This window comes from Pocillopora damicornis, chromosome 5 (genome assembly GCF_964200805.1).
Source record: "Pocillopora damicornis chromosome 5, jaPocDami1.2, whole genome shotgun sequence".
Classification (NCBI taxonomy): domain Eukaryota; kingdom Metazoa; phylum Cnidaria; class Anthozoa; order Scleractinia; family Pocilloporidae; genus Pocillopora; species Pocillopora damicornis.
Genome location: NC_142674.1, coordinates 7,031,697 through 7,048,916, shown reverse-complemented (window position 1 = coordinate 7,048,916; position 17,220 = coordinate 7,031,697). Strand labels below are relative to the sequence as shown.

At 39.6% G+C, this 17,220-nt stretch overlaps 1 protein-coding gene across 8 annotated transcripts; it reads left to right on the top strand.

The window, feature by feature from the left end:
- Positions 1 to 26: 26 nt before the first annotated feature.
- On the top strand, positions 27 to 17,155 carry LOC113673673 (angiopoietin-1 receptor). Of its 8 annotated transcripts, none has more exons than XM_089206847.1 (18): positions 27 to 385; positions 1,807 to 1,949; positions 4,985 to 6,028; positions 6,832 to 6,996; positions 7,265 to 7,376; positions 7,864 to 7,976; positions 8,501 to 8,559; positions 9,071 to 9,240; positions 9,943 to 10,245; positions 10,741 to 10,895; positions 11,238 to 11,457; positions 12,638 to 12,748; positions 13,417 to 13,586; positions 14,206 to 14,328; positions 14,845 to 14,915; positions 15,219 to 15,259; positions 15,667 to 15,763; positions 16,486 to 17,155. In XM_089206847.1, the coding sequence occupies exons 6-18, from the start codon at positions 7,881 to 7,883 to the stop codon at positions 16,580 to 16,582; spliced, it is 1,713 nt and encodes a 570-aa protein (XP_089062973.1). In that variant the 5' UTR covers positions 27 to 385; positions 1,807 to 1,949; positions 4,985 to 6,028; positions 6,832 to 6,996; positions 7,265 to 7,376; positions 7,864 to 7,880; the 3' UTR covers positions 16,583 to 17,155. The 8 variants fall into 8 exon arrangements, with proteins under 8 accessions (XP_089062973.1, XP_089062967.1, XP_089062966.1 ...); XM_089206842.1 differs by lacking the exon at positions 6,832 to 6,996 and adding an exon at positions 2,295 to 2,348 and having other exon boundaries at positions 73 to 385; XM_089206841.1 differs by lacking the exon at positions 6,832 to 6,996.
- The last annotated feature ends 65 nt before the right edge of the window (positions 17,156 to 17,220 follow it).

Sequence of the window (17,220 nt, the reverse complement as noted above, 5' to 3'; positions counted from 1 at the left end):
AAAATAACTTTTGATCAATAAGGAAATGACAGGAAGTAGAAGTTAATGAATCAAGGCAATTCAGTCTGAACTGAGTGGAATTGTGTTTGTAGATCAAACATATTTGAAATTCATCCACCCACGTTACGAGAAAGAGAGTTTCACGAAATTTGTCCTATTACCGCAGAATTGTGCGTGACTTAAGTTTTTTACGTGACGTTGTGGTAGTCTGGGCCAGGCGCTAGGTCCCGGATGACCACGCTAGTGAACGTTTTCGTGGTAGATTCCTAGTCTTACAGTTTATTTACGCTTTACGGTTTTTGGGGTCTTATGGTCACTGCTAAAAGGACGGATAAAAGGACTATAAGGGCTATAAGTTGTTTCCCAAGGTTGAAAGGACACAGATGTAAGTTTTCTGTTTATTTCATAATAATTTGTTACCTATAATTTCTGCTCTGATAGTTGAGGCACTCAGCCTGTTATAATTCTAGGTTTTTGCCTTTTATTTTTCATAGTTTTCATTACCTCATCTCGCCTTGTCTCACTTCAATCGATTAATGTGATTATGTATGCATGTGGATGGAAATCCATAAGCGTAATGACTTTGTGAAAAAACAAGTTGCTGTTTTATGTGATCTTTGTTCGCCTTTGCGAACAGAGATCACACAAAGGGGCCGCAGCGATCATAACGAAGGCAGTTCTGCAACCGTATGTTCAGAGATGCGAGAACTTTCTGTAAATGCGTAAATACGTTTCCGTTTTCTACCAGCTAGCTCGAACTCTCCTGTTGGTGGTGAATCGAGTTACTGCACTTAATTTAGGCAATTACAAACGTCGTGCAGAAACCAGATCGAACATACGAGTAGCTTCTATATTAATCGTTTCTTGACAGAAACTTGTCTCTCAGAAGATTAGGGCGGAAGAATGTTGTTATCTTCAATTATTTATTTATTTCACTTTGCTTAACGCACTTTTTGGCGAGATCAGCAACACAGGGCTATACAAAATGCGTATCTTCACAACAATTGTGCTTTTGTGCGGCATTATTGAAATATGATAGATGTGTTATTATGCTTCATAAGAAATGTAAAATGGTTTCCGTGTTTACATAGCCTGATGTAAACACGCGGGAGGTTGGGAGAACACGAGATAAGCATAGGAAACCACGAGGCGAAGCGGATTGGTTTCCAGCTTATCGAGTTGAGAAACATCACAAACACGCACGCAAGCATCTGATTCCCGCGGCTTGCCTGTGTACTGCTGAAACGGGACCCGTTGCCTAGCACGTGACCAACATCTTCCTAAATTAAAATTTTACTCTTTTCCTTGGGAACCTTTTTTACTGAAAAAAAGAAATTTGTGTGTATAGGGTGTACATATAGTATACTTTAAATTGCTAAAATAATTTTAGGGTCAGAATCTTTAATATGATCAACATGTTTTGTTGTGGCCATTCCTTTTCCAAGAAAGCGTAGTAAACAGTTCAATTTTTCGGTGTTTGTCCAAGCGTGAAAAATACAACTTTGTCTTGACAAACTGTCACGCTTCTCCATTCACAGCCATGCGAAATCCCTGCTGTCGAGCTGCGACTTTAATTGAACGCGTGAGAAGGCTTTACAAACGACATTAAACAGAATTTGGCGGAAAATGAATCTTGATTTAAGGTAGTATTTACTTGCAGAAATATAAACACGGTAATGTGACGGTGTGTATCAAACTTGCATGTTTCACGCTTGAACAAATGCGTAGAAGGCTGAATACTGAAAACAAAATACTCTTAGTAATACGCTTCAAATTTCGAAACTTTATACTCATTTTTATTTCCAGAAAGCTTTTAAAGCATCACTCGGCGGCTTTGTTGCCTGATATGAAATGTTCACCACAACATGACAGCAACTTTTACTTCAGTTGGACGATCACCAAGCATAATATTTTCTATAAGATTCCAGTTCTTCGGTGAAAAATCGCTGGTAAGTGTGCTGAAAGTTCCGGCTGTTGTTTTAACAAAAGCTTACACAAAGACGTCACAGTTGTTATGGTAATACTTTTTTAATAATCATTTTCATGACAACTTTGACCATTGTAAAGGTTTCACAGAATTCGTCAAAATTATGAAAGTTTCACTGTCACTCGAACAGCTAAACCCAAGAGTTGAACGTTCTCTGGATAAAATTACAAATATCAAAGAGAGAGTTGATGAAATTTTGGGCGAGAAACCCTCATCAAGCAGCTGACCGAAGTTGATGCAGGTGGTTCAATATTTACTCAAAAATTCTAAAGACATTTGCATATGTTTGGATTTTCGCATTCTACAGAGGTGCTGTTATTTCTGCCATGAATGTAGAGAATTACATCAACGCTTGCAATCGGTAAGTGTCTATGCGGTTGCTTAAACCTGAAAGGTTCATCTTACAATTAATACTTCACCTAAGCGCGAATTACAATTAAGAAAACACATTAAAAATTTGGATCGAAACCATCAGCGCGATCTCATCATGGAAGCCGAAGTCTTCTATCGAACGGCTGAGCTTCCTAGAGTTACAGGATCCAATCTCGACCCCCAAAAGCATTGGAATCAGGCCGAATGCTTTTCCAAAGAAAAAAATACGTTCTGTTCCGCCAGCGGGTCTCGGGGGTTAGGGTTTAGGGTTTAGGGTAAGCTGTACGTTCAACACCAAGTAACCAAACAACATTTATGTCGTATGTTCATTTGATCTCTGAGCCGGACTAATTAGACAGCGAGAATTTCCAGGAGAGGAATTTGTGAGATCTCAAAATAAAATCCTGTTGTTGATGCTCTCAGGTATACTCTGGGTAGAGTATACCTGAGAGCTATTTTCAACCTCTCTTACAGCCATTAGGTAGTGTATACCTGAGGTTATTTTTGAAAACAACCTGGTGACTGACAGGTGCTTTGCCTCATTTATTGAAATAGTTTTTTCATGTTCTGCAATTTTTTTATTGAGACTTTTGCTCTCAACACTAAACACTGTTGATATGATGTTAAAAAAGCCGGGTAAACCAGCCATGGGTACCCCAGCTATCGCCCCAATTCCACAGAGAGAAACCGCCACACAGCTGACGTTACTCCCGTGTATGTTGTGCGACAAAGGATCTAATTTTCTTTAATTTGCCAACAACACGTCGGTAATGGATAATTTCATTATCAAGTTCCTTCTTATTATATGGTGGTGCACTTGGGCCGCGAAGCGCTTCGCGCCTAGGTGGTCCCTGACCCGAAGGGCTTGGGCACGAAGGGTTTGGGCACGAAGAGCTTGGGACGCTTCGAGGCCCCTAGTATGAAGGGCTTGGACCATGATCCGAAGGGCTTCGCAAAATATTTTCAGAAGACATGATTAAATCATGAAATTATTTCCAGCTCAAACCTCAAAGGGAGACCATTGAAATTAATGAACTCTTTGTCTTTAAAATGTCAACTGCTGTTTTTTTAAATTAAAGTTTGATTTCAAGGTTGACTTGAAATTTAGGTTAAATTCATGAGATGACCTGAAAATCAAGTTTGTTTCCAAAATGAACCAGAATTCCCCTTTTCTCACTAGTATAACACTCAAAAATTCGATGAAAACACATCGATTTTGAACTGCCCTTATTTGGATCTTTATTAGACCGATTAACGGTTCACTGACTTAGTTACAACTTCCTCCTTTATGACTGCATCATAGGAGCTGGGTTAAGATATCGTGTGTTTGATAAAGTAGATCACTTGGAAAACAAACCACAACTAACCCAAAACATTAAAGATAAGGCGGTGAAATTGCGACCAGAAATATCTCACACACCTACTAAGCTATTTCGGTTTGCTTTGACGGCATCAGTAGGGCGGTACTACGCTCCAGTGCACGTGGTTGTCCACTGTTCTAAAATCGAATTGTTTCAGCACCCTTTCAGTTGTGTGTGGATGACCTTACGAGAGGTTAAAGTTTGGCTAAAGTTCAACTGAGATAATATGCATTTAAAAAGATGTCACCTGAATTTATCAAATTTTTTACTGCAATGCAATCTTTGCGATCGATTGATAAGTAAATACCGACAGTTCTTGGGATAGAAAAGACGTCAGACATATGCAAAGTGCACTCATCTTATGGTACTGTGGGAACAAAAAGACACATTTGCGCTATTCAGAAGAACAAGCGTTCTTTAACATTTCATTCGTCATATGGAATAAGTCTATTATCTGTCGGAACTTTTTATAAAAGCCTTGGTAACGGTCTTACTTTTTCAAATTGGTTCCTTGGGTTCGGAATGAACTTGACAAAAGATAACCAGCAATCACGTCGCACCTTAGTCCTCTTTTTCGCTTCAAACAGGTCTAGGCACTAACTGAGATTTTTCAAATTGCTTACTGGAATCAGTGCACTCTAAAAACCTGTTTCTCAACCTAAAGATGCCCAAAAATTTTGTTTTGGAAACAGTATTCTGAAACTCATTACTTTTTTGGGCTTCACCCAAGCCTCGTGTAGGGGCAAAGTACAAGCTCTTTAGCTCTGTATGGGAGGGCTAGAAAATGTAGAGAGGTTCAACACACTCGTGTTTCGCTATTGTTTTGCTCGCTTGATCTTTTTGTGACATGAACGCCACCCCGGTTAGGAGGGTTACCCCACCTCGAGACGTTTACATGGCAAATTGTCACCCCGGCCGACAGGGTTATCCTACAGCAAACCGGGCGACCCACCTATCATGTAAACGTGATCAAGATAAAATAAGAAATTATATGAACAGGTAGGTTACCCCACCTAGGCGGGTTACCTCACCTACCTGGGGTCCAGGCCTCCATGTAAATAGGTCCGAAGTGTTACTGCATTGTGAAATGTGATTTTTGGCATGTCTAGCACTTTAAGCAAGTTTATGAAATGTTAGCACTCAGCGAGGTCTGGTTCGGTTTGAAACCGTGGAAAACTAAAACGTTTCGCGGCGCAGGAACGGAATGAATGAGCTTATTGCAATTGTTTCCTCTATTTAACCTGCAGTTTTTTCTCTCTCCTAGAACATCAAAAGCTGGATTACGGCAATTGCTTGAATCAGATAAGTACATTCCTACTTTTTATTTTTATTTTTTGATCTGTTCACCTCATTGCTAAACTTTGATTGCGTAGAAGCAACAATAAAGTTTCCGCTAACAAGCCAGGTAAGTGATAGTAGTAAGTGAGCCAACGCACGTCATCAGAGATTGGATTATTGACTAGTTGAATACGCATTGTATCTGATCACTTTGGATAGACTTGAGAAAACACCCATTGAAGCTTTTGTGTTTCAATTCGCTGTTAAAGGAACAACTTTCAGACTATGAATTATGTCAGGCCCCACCTGACAAACTTGAAAGACTCACTTTCAAGTGAAACATATTCTGCAATACAAGAAAAGCAGGACAAAGACCTTTGGAAGATGAAACGCTTTCAAGCCACGTGTTATCTGTTTTCCTTGTCACCATCGAGATGCTCTGCCACAAATGTTATGCCACAAATCTTGAAAGAACAAGCGCTTTCAAGATATTTCCAAATTACTCGATGGCAACCAAACCATAAAGACAAAAATTGCGTTCAATCGTTACAATTTTAAGACAGAGAAACTTTCGCTGTTTGGTAACTGATCCTTAACTTCTCTAAATTCAATTTTTCTGCGTCTAAAAAGTTGTGAATTTCCGTGCGAATTCCGATTCTATTGAAAAATGAGGAGATTCCGGTTTTTTTTCTTGTTACTTCCAAGCAAATTAAATAGTGTCACCCCGGGATAATTTCGTCCTTCAAGTTAGTATCAAAAACAGAATAAAGTAAAAAGTATATAAAAACATATCTGACTCATCAAAGTCAAAAATGAACTAATCTATGAGAAATAATGCTGAGGTTAGTTTACGATGTATTAGCTAACTTTGGTTCAATATATTGTTGTTGTAGTAATTGTTAAAATCGCCACCGATGTTGTGAATGTAACTGATGGAGAGTCAATGTCTCTGAACTGCTCCATAAGTGGCGATGGAAGTTATACTTGGGAACGTCAGGATGGAATCGAGGTCGAAAATGCAAAAAGACAGGTGACTCTTCTTTCCTTATTTTCTATAAGTATATATCTACTACTTTCTTTTATTTTTCACACTGAGCCAAAGATGTTTGAAATTATCAAAGTTTTGAAGAAATGATTAGCATGCAGCAAGCAACCATCGGGTTTTGGATGCACTAGGGATGTTTGCTAAGCACTCAAGAAGCTAGAGTCGTACTTCGCCTCTTACACTTCTCTCGTGCTTAGCAACCTCCCGCGCGCATCCATAATTCGATGGTTGCACGCTGCAAGCTGAGCATTTTTTAATACTACCCATCTGGTTATATTTTACCCCACCTTCTCACGGACTCTCTCAACAGTTTTCACCATCCATCCCACCGTATTTCCCCCCTGCATCTGGAGTTGTTGCAGTACAGCAGGTCTCCCATTCTTATTATTGAAGACAACAACGTGGCACTGCTAAGAATGTGTCCCTTTCCTATTTCGGAATATCGAGCTGAGCTGTATCTTGATTACTTCCAATATCAATGAGAACACCTGTAATCCCTTTTCATTGAACATATCTAACTTCTTGCATGCCTTTCTTTACGTTTCTAGAATTCATCATTTCTTTTTTATGGTAATTTTCCTTAAAGATTTCAAATTCAATTACAGGGGTCATTTACATAAAATAAACAAATGGTACTATACAAAACGATCAATTATTCCAACGATAGTGGAATTTCTCCGTATGGAAACCTCTTCCAAGGGATCCCCATTCTCCGGGGTAACAAACTTTGTTCCCCGCTAAGAATAAAGCTCCTTCAATATATGTGCCTGTGTTTCTCATTTGAAAAGGCACCTCGCCCTGAGGACCTAAACTCTGGTCCCGAAAGTCACCTCGCCCTGAGGACATAAACTTTAGTCCCGACGAGGAAAAATGTACTTCCAGTTGTCTTCATTTAAGGGAAACTTAGCTCAAAGGACACTTTTCATAAACCAGGAGGTGTCTCCTGTGGAGAGGTCAGGACTGTAGATTCAATCGAAGCAATAAGTGCTAAGGAGCTCACTGCCAATAAGAACCAATTAAGTACCAAGGATTGTGGATGTGACCGTGTAATAGAAGCCGTGCAGAAAAAGATCTTCATTCAAAATATCTCATCACACATCATTAGTCTTGTTTAGGTTAAGAAGCTGGTCCAGAATAGCTTTGCTAATAAAGGGCTATTAAGGACTTTTGAACAAGGATTTCTAAATAATAATCCCAACGCTGTCGCTGTTTTTGTTGAAGGTTAAAGGAGGAGGACGACTGCTTGAAATTATTGATGCGGCCATTGCAGATTCTGGTGCCTACACCTGTAAAGTAGGCGAAATCTCTCACACCATCACGCTACAGGTTCTTGGTATGTAGATGATAACACGCCTTTCAACTTAAACTCACTTTACTCTAAATTCAAAGGGAACCACAAGTATCGTTTAAAGTTACATGTCTCAAATAAATTAATAATTTCCTAATACATAGAAGCAGTCCCTCCTTTTCGGCAAAGTCCGTCGCGTGATTCATAAATACTAGTGAAATAAAACTTGGAGAAGCTCGTGGAGAAATCTGGGAAGCTCTTGGAGACATGTTAGCCCCGAGAAAACTTCCCTCAACTTGAAGATAACAATAGCTAAATCGGTAGTTGACAAATCCGCAAAAGAGAGTATAAATAAACAGGAAGGAACAAGCAAGGGTAAGGATGGGAAGATTAAAATGGATTGTAATTGGTCACAAAGTGTTAGTTCGGTTGTTGACTAAAACTCAAAGAGGCAATAATGTACTAGGAAGGAAGAAGTATTATATATTGTCCGTTGTAGAGATGAGCATGTTGTGATTTTTTTTTACTATAGTTCAAGTCAAGGTGGAAATGGCCCTGAAGGTTGAAAATTACAACTACACGAAAGAGCTGGAGAATAAGTCATCGCCACAATACGAGGCAATCGCGAAAAACTTTACCGAGGAGGTATGATTTCTCCCATCTTTCCATTCCCTCTCTCCCCATTCCTTTTTTTTCTCCCACGCTCATCCCTTTTTGCTATCCTCTCCAAGCCTCCCTCCTTTCTTTTCCTCCTTCCTCTGTTCTTTCTTCTATTCTCCATTAATTCCCTCTTCCCTCCCTCATTCCCCTCCCAACCTTACCTTCTCTCTCTTTCTTCCCTCTCTCTCTCTCTTCCTCGTGTCACCTCCTGCCCTCCTTTCTTCTTTCTCCTCCCTTCCCATTCTTCTTCCTCCTTCGTTTCCCCTTCCAACACTCCACCATTTCTCCCACCCTCTCACTCTCTTTTCAGTCCTTCCTCCTTCCCTCCTCTTTCCCTGGATTCTTACCTTCCTCCCCACTGTCTGTTTGTACCACTTATTCCACCGAATGACTTACCAACCATCTTTCTCTCTATCTGTCACCTCGTCAACCCGTTCAATAGCTTCGAATGCAAGTGTTTAGAGAGTTCTAATAAATGAAAAAAAGCAACATCTCTTGTTATGTTTCAGATGGACATCGTTTACAGAAATACTTTAGGATACATGAGAACGGAGGTTTTGAAATTGACGTGAGTACCAGAGCGTATTCCTGATTCTTAACTCCACAGTTAAAAACTCAAAATATTTCATTTTGGCGTGAATCAGTCTCAATAGTATCTAATAGCATATCTCTTAATTCATGTGCTGTATTGATCTAAGCGTGGACAAACTATATCTATGATCTCCATGGCACAAAAATTTATCGAAAAAGTCACTTTCACTTATCAAAGATAAAAAGCAAACAATCCCTTGATTATTGAGAAATGCATATGTAAGTCGTTATTGTATAGAGCTAATAGACCCTCTGACGCCCTTCATAGTAATCAATCCTCACACCAACGATTTTGAGATCCGATTCCCTATAACTGAGTAACCAATGTGAGAAAGGAGTTAAGTTTCATGCTCGGAGAAATAATAAAGAAATGGTTTCCCTCTAACTTGACCCCTGATTTCCATTTTTCTATAAGTTACCACGTTATAAATCATTGTAGCTACAGTATGACTATTTTCTAACACGACTTTTGTCCCTTAATATTTTAGGAAAGGAAGTGTGGTAGTGGATTTCAACATTATCATCCAAATTGTAACAACCGATCCAAAAAATGAAACAACTACCGTAGATAAAAAGGCCTCAGTCGTCCAGACAACAATTAAAGAAGCCAAAGATGGGTTTGTAGGACGGCTAAAAGCTTCCAAAGTTATTCCAAAGAGTAAGTGTGCCGTGGTGAAACTGGGTATTTACATGTTTTTTTTAACACTTTTGAGCGGAATTCGATATTTTTCAGTTTTTTTTTTCTTACTATGCTTCTTTCCACCCAGAAGCATGGATATGTATGAATGGGTGGTAACAAACTGCCACTGCTCCTGAAACGTAGCAAAATTGCAGATGAATTACCTGTCATGGAGTGGTTTCCAATCCAGGAGAAGTAGGAACACTCCTGGTATCTAATTTCCCCTGAAAGTATCATTAATTGCTAACTAAGAGAGCTTTTGATTGTTGAACAAATATTCCTGTTGGGAAAGTGGGATGTTTATACGAAAACGTTGTGGAGAATGTGCAAACTGGTGCTCAATGGACCACTTACTTCGTAAGATTTAATCACCCGGGTAAGAAAGGGTTAATGTCAATAGAAACGTTACATAAGGAGGCTTTTCTTGCATCATGTGATTGAAAAGGATATGAAGAAAACAAAATAACATGGAAAATGAGCGGGTTATGCCACAGACGCACTCAGAGGCAAAAACCTTCAAGCAGTAATATTAAAAACATTCGCCATTGTTTGAGTAATTTCCAAATGTCTCTGTTACTTGAAACTTGCACCTTGTTTCATCGTTTAGCCCTCAGATAATCACTTTGATTGTCCACTGTTTTCGAAATTTATGATCATTTCCCATCTATTCTTCATTTTTAGCCGAACCTCCAGAGCCTAATGGTGTGGAGATCTTTGATATCAAATCAGATGAGCTGAGCATTCGATGGAAACCGTCGGAAGATGCTGAAACTTTCGACGTTCGCACTTACTCGGTGCAATACAGAGCATATGGTGAAAAGACCTATAGCGAGCATAATCAAACAGCAACCACTGAAACTACAGACCACTCTTACAGGATTAAGTCTCTCGAACCTGAGACTGTCTACATGATACGGGTCGGTGCTGTTAACCCGTATGGACCCAACTTCAACGAGGAAACTGGCCATGAAACCGAACCCGCACGTAAGCCATTTTAAGTTATATACAGCAATTTGTAAAATTGACAAAGTTATCCACAAGTATTCGGTGAATTTAAAGTTTTTTCACTGTTTTTTTAATCCTCACACGTGACGTCTCGTGCTATAATTTTTTTATCTTTAGTTTTATGCATTACTATCGTACCTTCGCAATTTGTAAGCGTCTAAACGCAGGTCGTTATACTCTGGCAAATATATATTGGAAATTTCGTCTTCCTGTTGTAAAATTTCGATGGATTCCCTCGTTTCGAAACTAGGGAGAGAAATTTTGAATCAGAGTCAGGCTTTAACAAGCCATTTTAACACTGTAGTGCTGCTCACATCTTACACCAAAGGGCTTCTTACCTCGTAATCTTACGCCATATGCCCCGTCTCGTCTTACCTATGGCCATTCCTTTAATACTGATACAAAGCCTTTGAAAAAGGTCAACAATGTCATGTGTGGCTTTCATTCTGATATCATGCATATTTTTTATTACAGCTTTGGCATGGTGGATTATTGTCTTGGCCGTGTTAGGTGTACTCTTAATTCTTGGCTTACTCATCGGCATTATTGTGTACAGACGAAAGAAAGCGCGGGAAAGAAAGAAAAGAGAAACTCGATTTCGAGTTGTAAGCAGATCTCGATCTCTAAAGGTACCATAACAGTAGATACAATTATTGCGTCAATCCCATATAAGCATAAACCAGATACCGATGTATCAAATATCACGAGGGTGAGAACTCAAGGTAAAAAACAAGAAAGCTGCTTAAAGCGCTTTTAAGAAAGTGGTGTAAGTTTCTGGATTAGTCACACAACACAGCAAGGCAACTGAACCAAAGTAATCCCGGATTACTTTGGAAACTCAATTGAAACATTTCTCCATCAGAAATATAGCGCACGGTACGAAAGTTTCTGTCGACTTATCCCCTCCGTTTGACTAAAATTACACCATCCTTGATGTGAAATCACTGGCTGCACACATTTTTCTCTTTCAGAACAAAGTCGCAGTTTGCCATGATGAGGACGTTGGAGGATTAACATACTCGTTTACAAACGCTGCTTACAAGTCGGGCGAGATGAACTGGGAAGAGTTTCCCTACGAGAATATTAAACTGTTGAGTGAACTAGGTTCGGGAGCCTTTGGCGTCGTTTTTAAAGGAGAGCTGTTACAAGATAACGGGAAAATCACTCCTTGCGCTGTAAAAGCTTTAAAACGTAAGTCTTGCATGCAAGGTTCACGTGTAGCATGTAAAGCAGTCAGCTTGTCAGTTTTGATCAATCAGATAGGCAGTCAGTTAGTTAGTCCGTTAGTAAGCCAGTTTGGCAGCCAGACAGTCAGTGAACTAGTCAGCTAATCAACTAGGAATTAAGACAGTCTGTCAATTAGTCAGCCAGACACCCAGCTAGACAGCTAACCGAGCCAGCCAGCCTAGTCAGTTAGTCAGTCAGTTAGCTGGTCAGTCAACCAGTGTGTTGGTCAGTCAGTCAGTCTGTCAGTTGGTCAGCCGGTCAGCCGGTCAGCCAGTCAGCCGGTCAGCCGGTCAGCCAGTCAGCTTGTCAGCCAGTCAGCAAGTCAGCCTGTTAGCTAGTCAGCCAGTCGGCCAGCCAGCTGGTCAGCCAGTCAGCCCGCCAGGCAGTTTATTGGCCAGTCAGCCTGTTGGCAAGTCAGCCAGTCGGCTGGTCAACCAGTCGGCCAGTTGGCCGGTTAGCTGGTTAGCCGGTCAGTCAGAGAGGCACTGAGGCAGTGAGTCAGTATGTCAGTGAGTCAGTGAGTCAGTGAGTCAGTGAGTCAGTGAGTCAGTGAGTCAGTGAGTCAGTGAGTCAGTGAGTCAGTGAGTCAGTGAGTCAGTGAGTCAGTGAGTCAGTGAGTCAGTGAGTCAGTGAGTCAGTGAGTCAGTGAGTCAGTGAGTCAGTGAGTCAGTGAGTCAGTGAGTCAGTGAGTCAGTGAGTCAGTGAGTCAGTGAGTCAGTGAGTCAGTGAGTCAGTGAGTCAGTGAGTCAGTGAGTCAGTGAGTCAGTGAGTCAGTGAGTCAGTGAGTCAGTGAGTCAGTGAGTCAGTGAGTCAGTGAGTCAGTGAGTCAGTGAGTCAGTGAGTCAGTGAGTCAGTGAGTCAGTCAGCAGTCAGCCAGTGAGCCTGTCAGTCAGTCAGTCAGTCAGTCAGTCAGGCAATCATTCAGTCAGTCAATTATTACTTATTACTTGGTGGTCAGTCTCTTTATAATGACATCGCCACAAATTGCGATGTTCAAGTAGCCAAGAGATACTCTCATGGGAAATTTGATGTTGACTTTCTTTATATTTCCATAAATAACGAAAAACTCTTGTGATCATTGTATAAGTTACATGTATAAACCTGTTTTCAATGTCAGCAAATTTCACCCTTCTTTAATTAACAGCAACTGCCACAGAGGTGGAAATAAAAGACTTGTACAATGAGTTGGAAATCATGGCTAATGTAGGACACCATCCGAACCTTGTGAATTTGATCGGAGCATGCACTCAAGATGGTCAGTAAAATAATTGAACGATCATTCAGAACCCTACAGTAACCCTTTTACTCTAAAAAATTAATGTGCAATTCTCCCTTCTAGTTACCACACATTTATTACTCAATTAGTTATGATTAAGTGCTGCTTTGACTCTCAAGCTCTTCACATATTTGGTGGATAATGTATCAGTATCCTGAGAAGAAGTTACACGTCAATGACCTCTGGTAGTTGCTTGGGAAGTTAATTCACATTTAGTGCAACTTTTAGCCTGATTTTTTTTATGTTTGTTTGCAATCCTTTTAAATCTTTTTAATCTTTGACCATTCTCGCTTCTTCCTCATTCAGTCGTACTATTTTATTGTGATTCTTTTTCATCAAACCAATATTTTGTGTTTTCATTTTACGTCAAAAGTAACATTACACATCCAATAGAACGACCCAATTTCCTAAGCTCGTCATTTGCAATCAGAGTAAATTTTCTTCATTCTTTGCCATCCTCGTTCCTTTGTTCCCATTTTCATAGGTTTTATCTAACCAACCTAACAATTGCTGTTTTTCCCTATAATGAACGTTATTTTACATGTCATAACCGTAATGCTAAACATTTTGCAACTTGGCGCCCTTAATGTTTGAAACTATTTTAGACAAGCCCATTGCTTTCATTCCATTCATTTCTTTATCTCTAGACCACCTACTTGTTATAATAGAGCTAGCAGAAAACGGCTGCTTGTTAGATTTCTTAAAACGGTACAGACAACAAGATGGAAATAACACTAGAAGCGGCTTAACAGAACATATGAAAATATCGATAGCCGTCGATGTAGCACAAGGAATGGCACATTTAGCGGACTGCAGGGTGAGTTCAAAGTAGTAGGAGGAACATTCTAAGCATACTTACTTTTCTTCCCACCATAATCCCGCCAACCCTCTGCACTGTCTAGTCTACCGATTGTTTTTTCTTTTGTAATTTAACCTCTGACACAGGTTTGCCGTTAGAAACTGTAATACATGTATGATGTGAGCTGAATGGGCGGCAGAGTTGAAGTATGCCTTCGTGGCAAGCATGGTGTGTTACAAAGCAACACGCCCCGGGAAGTGTTTTCCAGCACTCTGAAACATTTGTAGCCAACGGAAAATTGTCTGACAGCCGCCTACCGCCTGTTAATGCATGGCAGGACTGTGACAGTTGGGGATCGGATCTACCAATATCATTGATATTTTCTTCTTTCACCTCATTTTCTACTTGAAATGTTTTGGTTTTTGTTTGGGGAAATTTCTCCATAGAGTTACGCAATAATGTAAGATGAATCGTCATTCTTGGTTTTGATTCTGTGGACTGAATTCCTTTATGATACCATTCAAACGATGGGTGAATTTCAATAAAGCACAAACTGCTGAGAAATTTGATTTTTGTCGAGTGACTTTAACAAATACCTACAACAATCAAACATGACTTGGAATTTTGTTTGTATCAGTGTATCCACCGAGACCTTGCAGCAAGGAATGTTTTACTGGGGAAGGACTACGTTGCCAAGGTTTCCGATTATGGTATGGCCCGTAGTATGTACGAAGAGCTGATGTACAAGAAAGAAACTCAGGTAAATTACTCGTTGAAAGTGCTAAAAGTATATAGACTTACAAATGTAATAATTTTTTGTAGTTCTCAGATCTGATTCGTACACCCTCCGTACAGCTGATCTTCATGTTCTTGTGCTCTACATTATGAAGGTTTCGTGTTCAAAATGTCTCTTTTAATGGAAAGAATTTGAATTTGGCAGTAGAAATTCCATGAGGTGGCTCTTCTTTCCACTATTTGTAGGTCCAGTTGGAATTTGGAAAGGTGTTTTTTGTGAAGGAGGGGGGAGGGGGGTGGGGATAACTGAATGACCCGGAAGAAACCCCCGGGGAGAGGACGAGAACCAACATAAAACTCAACCTTTATATGACGCAAGGTCCAAGAGCAGCCTCATCGCTGCGTTATCTCTTCTTCCTAAAGTTTCTTATAACGTATAATTGGATAAAATCATCTGGCAACCCAAGGCCAACCTAAACGCAGTCATTCTGTCGAACATTTTCAAACTCACGTATATGATTCTTTCATTTGCTGCATTCAGGGCAAACTTCCGGTTAAATGGATGGCTATCGAGTCCTTGGAGACATACACTTTCACGATGAAATCTGATGTGTAAGTCACTTTAAATGGCCATAGGGTATGAGGCTAAAATCCTGACTGAAATGCTCATCTACCAATATAAGCCCCTGATATTTCGTAATTTTCCTTGACAGTTCACCAGTACCCCTGCTTTATACATTTAGCCAGAGGGAGGGAGACTGTGACTTTAGAACGAACTAAGATATTTAAAACAGTACAAAATATCTCGCTGATTCCAGATACTAATTTTTCTTAAATCTATTTATAATGGGCAAAAGACTAATTTTTATTTTCAGGGCTCTTTTTAATCTTTAATTTGCTTTTGTTTTAACGCAGGTGGGCTTATGGAGTACTGCTTTGGGAAATAGAATCAGGAGGTAGGATTTGTTTCCATCTAGTACTGAGTCGGATGCAGAAAAATACCCTATTTCTCTTAAGTTTAAACTGTATCTGAGCGAGTCAGTTGCAGTTTCATTTGTCATTCAACATTGTGATGCATTTTCTAAAAAGAATACACAACGTTCAAAATTTTCAAAACTGCTTTCAGTCAGAAGTTCGCGTTAAATGCTTAGGAAAAGAAGTCTGTTGCGTGACATTTTTTTGTGTATGAACCTAAGATGATGACGGGTAGATTGATGTTCATAGTCAATTTTGAAAAGGTGAAGCTTCGAGCATTGGGTGGTTAGATTCTGTGTATTAGTCAGAGTAGAAATCTTGGCGTTACGTGTCTTAAAAACGACATTTAAGACGGCTAATATAACTAAAAAATATTCCCTGCTTTTAGGGTTGAAACCTTATGCTGGCGATAGCACCTCGGAACTGATAGAAAAGCTAAAGAACGGATACAGAATGGAAAAGCCTAACGGATGTTCAGACGAAATGTAAGATATTCTTACATTATTCTTGTTTTTAAAGGCTTGCCATAATTTTCACTTCTCGTTGACTATTTAAACGTATGCTACACCGAGTACTCAAAAAAAAAAAAAAATATATATATATACATCGTTCCACTCGGTTTGACAAATCGACAGTGGTTTAGAGTGGTTTGTTATCGACAACGATATCCGTCATCAGAGTGGTCCACAACATTTCGATAACAAATATCGCTTTCGACAGGAGTACAGATCTCGCTAAAGCACTCTCGATTTATTTTCCACCATAACATCGACATCAGAATTTCCACGTCATTCATGTTTGAGAGCTGATAAATGCATTGCGTGACACATTGACGCAGCTGCTTCGTCTGTACTCTTACCGACTACAGCAAATTGTTCAATCAGAATGCGACATTACTGCCAATTGTGGTAAAGAAAATAAGTAGAGGTAATTAGCTATTTGGGAAACGATCTGGGCAGTGCTTGTATAAGACAGAACTAAGCCTTCAGTTTTCTTTTTTTAACAAATTTTGCAAAACACTTAACGGTGGAAATGTTTACCTCATTCCTTCATGATGTGATATAGATTACATTTCGTAATGTCTGATATAGATTACATTTTGTAATGTTTATGAAATGAGGACAAAGTTTCCAAATTACCAAAATTAAAAAAAGATATGAGTTCTCGACTAAACGCAGCTTTATGCGACCATTTTTTTTCGTTTTAGGTACCAGGCAATGAGAGATTGTTGGAATCCAAATCCTAACGCAAGACCAAATTTTGACGAATTGATTGTCCGTCTCGAGAGCACGATCATGGCTTAGTTTACATTATATTACATTAACAGCGACAACAGGAACAACAACAAAAACAACAACAACAACAACTAAACAAGGAACTTTTACAGGGAATAGGAAGGTTTAAATATAAAATTACGTTAGGATTACCAAGGATGTCAGAAAAGGTGAAGCGACAGAAAAAAAGCAACAGATTAACTTCACAACTACAACTGATAATCAGTTCGTTAGAGCATCGCACATAATGCTTATTGTCCTTGGGATATTTCTATAAGGGAGGAGGGGGAGAGGGGAACCATCCTTGTTTCATTTTTAAACAGAGTTAGCCGAGCAGTGTTACAATTTGGAAATACGGTAGAACCCGCTAAATCCTAAGGGAAAAAAACTGTTTCGAGTTAACGGAAGTTGGAGTCAGTGGGGTTCCGCCGTCTTCTACTCTTGCATAAGCTTTTATTTGGTTCTAGTAAATATGCTGTTTTATTGTTATATTAGCAGAAAGGTCATTAGAGCAGGTGTATAAGGTGTGAATTATACTGATAATATTCAGAAGCTCATTTACATATGTAAGGTGACACCAAATAAATTCCGGTACCTTCCAAATTAGTGAATACTTGTTGTTGACTTGGAGTGACGTGGAGGTTGGTTTTGCAAAAAAGAATGAAACA